At 46.1% G+C, this 6928-nt stretch overlaps 1 protein-coding gene across 2 annotated transcripts in view; it reads right to left on the bottom strand.

Moving 5' to 3' along the window:
• Nucleotides 1–876: 876 nt before the first annotated feature.
• LOC106809173 (tumor necrosis factor receptor superfamily member 16-like) overlaps nucleotides 877–6928 on the bottom strand; it is a 67795-nt gene continuing 61743 nt past the window's right edge. Inside the window, exons 4-5 of one of the 2 annotated variants that reach the window (XM_014812159.1) lie at nucleotides 3146–3268; nucleotides 877–1986 (exon numbers count right to left, since the gene is read on the bottom strand). In XM_014812159.1, coding sequence (XP_014667645.1) covers nucleotides 1766–1986; nucleotides 3146–3268 — 344 coding nt within the window. In that variant the 3' untranslated portion in view covers nucleotides 877–1765. The remainder of the gene's footprint in view (nucleotides 1987–3145; nucleotides 3269–6928) is intronic. The other variant, XM_014812160.1, reaches the window with a different exon arrangement.

Here is a 6928-nt window from a genome sequence, read left to right as displayed (position 1 = left end):
GCGTGTCTGCGTGCGTGCGTGCGTGCGTGCGTGCGTGCGTGCGTGCGTGCGTGTGTGTGTGTGTGTGCGCGTGTGTGTGTGTGTGTGTGTGTGTGTGTTTGTGTGTGTGTGCGTGCCTGCGTGTGTGCTTTTTTCCGTTACATGTTAGGGTTAGAGATGTCGCATGTCAAGCAAGAGGCGCGAGGCACACGCCAGCGCCATCTGTTGGCAAATTCAGAAGTGAGACGGTAACTGTTACCGGCATACTAATCACTAGAAGCCGATCATACTTCTGGACACTATTAACAAATTATCTTAATCCCAATTACGGCGCTACTATGTCTATCGCGTAGTAATGTTATCATTGAAAAATGTTGATATAGGAATTTATAATAATAATAATTACCGCAGTACCAATAATTGATGAATTTGGAATATGCGATATAGATTATGACCACAGTGTGCATCGTGGTCATCAACAATGTGATGCATTGTGTCAAGCAATATGCGTAGGTAACTATTGAATAAAACACCGACTTGATTAAATAAAGAAAAGATTTCGATCTTGATGAACTACTGGGCGGTATCGACATCGTGCACGGCGAGTTACAAAATATTACCGATTATCCCAACACGACGCGGCGTGCGCTTTTTGCATCAGGATTGCAATCACGTATACAGGTAGACATAATATTATATGTACTGTGTTGATATTTATATTACCAGATAGAGTGCATTGTAAAGTTTTATATGCCTGTTAATTATATGTAAGTGCATCTACGTTTGTCTGCTCGAGCATCTTGAGAAACACAGACCTCTTCCGTATATTTCTGCATGGTAGATGAGGTTTATGGTGCAATCTTATTCTCTATAATAACATACACAGAATAACGCACGGTAGCTGATAACTTAGTTTATTCTAACGGACCCAATACAAATATTACAATTAGATATTCAGATAGAAGAGTTTGTCATTGCTGAGGCCGTCTCTGAATGCTATTGGAGAACGTGGTAAAGGATGACAAATGCTAGTCTTTATAACATTGCCCTAGAGATAAACGTAATAATAATATACCCGATAGGTTCAGCGGTTTGTATATAATAGTTTAGAAAAACGGCATGCAGTTCACTGTACATAACATACATAATACATAAATGTACAAAAAATTATTTACATTATTTACATAAACTATAGTTAAACGTAACACTGGCTTCATTTTCATTTCTATTCTAGGAATATCTGTTACAGTAACAATGTTACTTTTTTTAATTACCAAATGATAACGTGCACATGGGAGATTCAGTTACTATTATCGAACACCAAATGGCATTCTTCTGGTTGTGTTCTTCTTCAAGTTGGACTAGGGATATTGGAAAATTTACTTGCTTCGTTACAAATCCAGAATCAGAACTAATGTCTAAAAGATATGCCTATCTATTTAATTTGCCAAGGCCATTGAATTCAGTACATACAATTAGTACAGAAAATGCGTGCAGAGAGAAAACGTACCTCAACGATTTACTACACGGTGGGTGTTTTGATCCGCATCAATAATCAAATTATGATAATAAGCACGCACATGCGCGAACAGCTAGAGCAACAGAGACAGATAGAGAAAAGTAACACGATTGTCGCATGATCTTGCTTGCGTGAACCAATGACATTGATAGACAACATCCACTCAGCGTGACCATTGTACTATTGTACCATATTTACCCTCTTGCCGCGACTCCTATAACATTTACAGACTAAACATCTTGACAATACTCGACTACCATCTACAGACTACACCCGTTCTCCGTAACCGCGTAAGATTTCTGTCGGGTGCGTGTACTGCTCAGTCATCAACGTGGAGGCTGCGTCGTATCGACCGATCTTCTGCAGTGAGTTTACTAGCGACTGCACGACTGCCGAGTCGAGTCTGCCCCAGTCGGCAAACAGCTGCCGTAGGGGGCCATGCTTGTTGCTGCGGCGTTCAAACCTAGCGACGGCGGCCGCGTCATAACCTGTAGACAACAAGGCGGTGCGTGAATGAGAGCTGCTCAGATCCTTTGAACTCGATCGCATTCATTGACCTTCATATCTAGTTATTCTATAACCTTCTTCAACCTATACGTTACTAACTTATGTCATAAAACAACCACATTCGAGTATTACACTTTATTTGTAACTCTACTGAGCACAATAAACAAAGTACATGATTTAGTAATATTATGGGTTAATAATGACAGAATTTAATTGATAATTGATTTAAACGAATAATTTGTCATTATTGTCTCCTTATATTATCCAAATAGGAGGTGTATTTAGAAGTATGTCTCATTTAGACATTTCCAAGACCAGCAGAACATGGACAGTGCTGACGTGAATGAACGAATTAACACACGTAGAACGCTAGCCTCTTTAGAATAAGCGCGTCTCCTAATGGCTGATTCAGTGTTGTACATTTTTGTAGGTGGAACGTCTGTGATATAACTGACCGTAACTCATATAACCGAATTCGGTTAGAAATCGAATTCCGTGTAATACCTATCGGCAAATGTCGTTAGCGTATAAAACATTGTGCACGAAGGAGCAGGGCGTACGTGCGCGACCTGCGTACGCGCGCGTGGTTATAGTGCGTATTTACTCTACAGGAAGAAATTTTCCGAGAATTGTATTCGATGTATTCGATAAAATACCGATTAGAATAGGAGAGTGGCGCCGCCTCCCGCTCTCACCTGAGCCCTGTGTACGCCAGGAGTGGCATCGTTTTGTAAATGCATGCGTGCGTGCGCGTGTGCGCGTGTGTACGTGCGCTCGCGTTGTTGTGTGTATGCGTGCATGCATGTGTGTGCAGGTGTGTCAAGCGTTTTATGTCGCGTACAATAAGTTACAAGATTAATTTTAATACTCGTGTAAATAAGATATTTAGATCCAATAAATTCCCAATTAGCAGGTGATATCATTTACATTACAATCTTAACTCATCCCTTCTTTCTCCGCTCATCCCTTCTTTCTCCGCTAACTCAGCCCATCTTTCTACGCCGATTGTTATCTTCTGGTGTTGTCAAATTGCTCGCGACATTCGTTACGCGATACAAAAAAGCCGAGTTATTCGATCAATAGTCGAATAAGAAAATTCAAATAATTTGATAATCGAAAAGCTGTGATCGTGTATCTTACCTAGTTCCTTCGCCAAGCCGCGCCAGTCTTTATAGTCTAGCCTGGCAGGATTCAGCATCGTCTCCAGATCATGTTTGCGCGCCTTGGGAAGGTGCCTAACCTTCATGCTCGGTGTTACAGCTGCTAACATGAAAACACATAACCCATTAAAATAGGTGGAAACACTGAAAAATGAGTTTAAATATCTTCGCATACTACCAGAGCATCTTTAGGGCGATCCAAGGGTTTTCGTTATTCCTGAGCTGGTACAAGTGACAAATTTCAAATGTAATTTAACAGTGACATAATATATTATATGTCATATATATACATATATATATATATATATATATATATATATATATATATATATATATATATATATATATATATATATATATATATAGTAGTTACGTACGTTACGTTACGTTACGGTTACCGTTACGGTCGTACGTACGATCGTGCAGTGTCACCTTGGCGGTTGCCAATGAACTCCTTCTCCATGGTAGATACGCTATCTGAATCCGAGGCCCGCTTGTGCTTGCGGTGGCGCCCTGCTAACATTCAGCACAGTTGTTACAAAAGCGCAGGGCTCGGCCAGTCGCCTGCGTCCGGCTTTTTGGGTGTTTGTGGAATCTGCACTTCTCTTTGATCGGCAAACCGTAGACTATTGTGTCCGGGCAAATGACGAAGACCCAGCAAAGCGAGTACAGTGGAAATGATATTGTCGTGGGTGCCCACCAGAGGGCGCTAGATTCAGCGCGCGAACTCGGAGGCTGGGTCGACGGGCCGATGCGCAGGTACGGGCATGTCTTTATCTACGGAATAAAACGTAGTAGTAGGTTAGCGAATATCTATGCGCGCTTGAAATTGCATGCGCTGCTAAACTAAAAAAAAAAAGGAGTACATTCAGGTTCATGCGCTCCTGGCTTTGGCGACTCAACGGTAGCTCAGCTAACCTACGCTTTCTCGCGGGACCATATATTATTCCAGAAATCGCGTGCGCCGCTGGAGTATACCTACATGTATATAGTACATTCAGTGTCACACGAAAAATTTCCGCAAGAAGATTATAAATTCAGTTAATTTTTACGCTCTAACGCGACAAGCGCTTCCTGGCGGACTGAATTAAGCACAAACTGCTGTAGTAGGGCGCGCCCTAAGCGTGTAAATAGGTATGAGAAAGTTTTTGAAATTCACATGTTTGTACATCCCCTAAAAAGTCCGTGGACTAGTGGTTATTTTTTCCCTGTCTAATAAATGCGAGGACAGGCAGGGCGCGAGGATCCTCTAATAACCATGCGAAGCTGTTCAGCCTGATCGCGTAACGTGATGGCCCATCGCGATTAGAATCGGTGATTTATCTACGATTCATTCTTTCTTCTAGCCGCCTACAGTGGCAGCAGGATGGCCTAGCGCGGTAGGCTCACCGAGGCAGATCGTTCCTGTATCGGTTCGGCAAGGCTGAGCATGATGTGCTTCTCGCTGCAGAACGCTGGCACGCCGGCAGGGCGTCCGTCTTGCTGAAACGATATCCGAGAAGTGCCGTTCGACACTTGCGGCAGATGGTGTTGTGTCGCGCGCCGCACGGCCGCGTAGCGCCGTACCATGGAGACACATGGTCGCACGGCGGCACGGTCCAGCCCCGCGCGTCGAAGTAGTAGTCGCGCTCGGCCTGACACTCGCTGTCGCGCGTCACTTGCACGGCCGACCGCGACGCGGCTTGTCCGGACACGTCGCTGCGGCGCGCGCGGCGCACGCGCCCGCGCCTCACGGAAAACCGGTGGGCCCTCCGTGCACAGGCTCACATGATCGTGTTCGCTGCCGGCGTGCAGGCGAGAGGCGAGGCCGTGCCCGCGGGACACCGCGTCGCAGAGGCGGTCGTACCTCGCCCGCGTATTGCCCATCAGGACGAGTCCCCGTCACCTCACTGGCGGGCGCCATCTGCAATGGGAATAACGTATGCTGTTAGAAGTTAAAAACGTTTAGCGCGATTGACGGGTTAATACACAGGGTTACAGGTCACACATACGCCGAAGAATACAAGCACGCTTGCGCGCACGCACGACCACACAACACACACACCATCACACACACACACAACACACACACGCACACACACACCAACACACACCACACAGCCCACACTACACGCACGACGACCGCGGCTGGCGCGCGCGCGCGCGCTAGCAGCAAGCAAGCACGCGCGCACGGCACAGCCGACACACACACGACACACACACACACTTACATATACTTGCGTATGCCCAAGCGTGCGTGCGTGCGTGCGTGCGTGCGTGCGTGCGTGCGTGCGTGCGTGCGTGCGTGGCGTGGCGTTTGTGTGTCTGCATACGTAAGTACGTGTATAACAATAGCTAACAACCGGAATTTGTTAGACTCTTGTTAATTGCACGTATTTCTACCTCATCGCCCGTTTGTTGTTGTTTAATTGCAAACAATAAATTATGTCTTCTTCGAAGTGGCGGACCACCCCGACGCAGTCTAGGCGGCTATGATTATAGCCTGCTCCTCTGCCACTCGCTTTCATAGAACAGTGCGACTTTCAGGTCCTTGAGCATGTACAGCCCGAGGAAAAACAAAGCGTTTCTCGCGCTTCCTTACTAGAGCACAAGTGAAGAGCCTCCAACAATAAACAGATACTTGCCGTTTCTTTCTTTTACATTTGCCTTCGGTTCGTCGCAATAAATACCGCGTCTGGTCACGCATACTCGCACAATTTCAACAAATGACCGCAATAAAGCGTGATTTACGCCGAGCCGATGCCTTTAAGGTCGCGCTGACCAATCCGGTCACGCTTTACAAAATTTTACGAGATGTCATCTTCTCGTGGGCGAATAAGATTGATCGAAAAGTGCGGTTTATGGGGCAATTTAAGAGCGAGTAATGCCATAAACCGCCATCAGGTGCCGCTGCTCCTGCAGCTAACCCTCCTCGCACTATTACACTAGAAATGAAACGGTCATTAAAAAGCAGTTGCCATAAGCGCAGATGCTCCGACGTACAGCTGAAAAAACACTTCCTACGCCCCGAAACGCAACCCTGTGTCGCACAGCAAGTACAGAGATGGACACGGAGGTGTGTCCCTCTCGTCTACAAACGCGGCGTGCACGCATACGCGATCGATTACAGCAGGAAACACCAGCAGTTATGCGCATTCGTAATTATTCAAGCACCCGCATTCAAAAATCGGAAATAAACGCGTATAGGTGTACGCGCATAGCTACGGGTTATCCCAGATGGAGCGTTTACGCGATCGTATTATTGCATTTACTCCCTCTGTCGGCGCTTTATGGAATTACCGGCTACCTTGCTTTGTAGCCGTGATCCTGTGCCATGCTGATGAGACAGTGTAACGAGGTCTGCACGAACAGAGCAAAGCTAATTTAATCAGTTTCGGCGGTTGATCTCCAAGGATCAGTCGAGTGAGATGAATTTAAATCCAATAAAAATTAATTATCTGCACAGTTAGCGGTGTTGTCGGCAATCGGGCCCCTGTGTGGCAGATCCATCACTGTCAAACTACAGGCTGGCTCTCTCTCTCTCTCTCTCTCTCTCTCTCTCTCTCTCTCTCTCTCTCTATCTCTCTCCCACACAGAGAGAGAGAGAGAAATAGTTAGAGCTGTATATAGTCATTCGCAGCGCTTCTGCCTGCTTCCCTTTTATCCGTGGGTCTGTCTCGCGCGCGCGTTCTGTCGCTCTCACTCGCGTGCTCCCCCCACTCTCTCTCTCTCTCTCTCTCTCTCTCTCTCTCTCTCTCTCTCTCTCTCTCTCTCTCTCTCTCTC

The sequence above is a fragment of the Priapulus caudatus genome, unplaced genomic scaffold (assembly GCF_000485595.1).
Source record: "Priapulus caudatus unplaced genomic scaffold, Priapulus_caudatus-5.0.1 Scaffold333, whole genome shotgun sequence".
In the NCBI taxonomy this organism is placed as follows: Eukaryota; Metazoa; Priapulida; class Priapulimorpha; order Priapulimorphida; family Priapulidae; genus Priapulus; species Priapulus caudatus.
The sequence above is the reverse complement of the archived record's forward strand: the minus strand, read 5'-3'. Positions and strand labels throughout refer to the sequence as shown.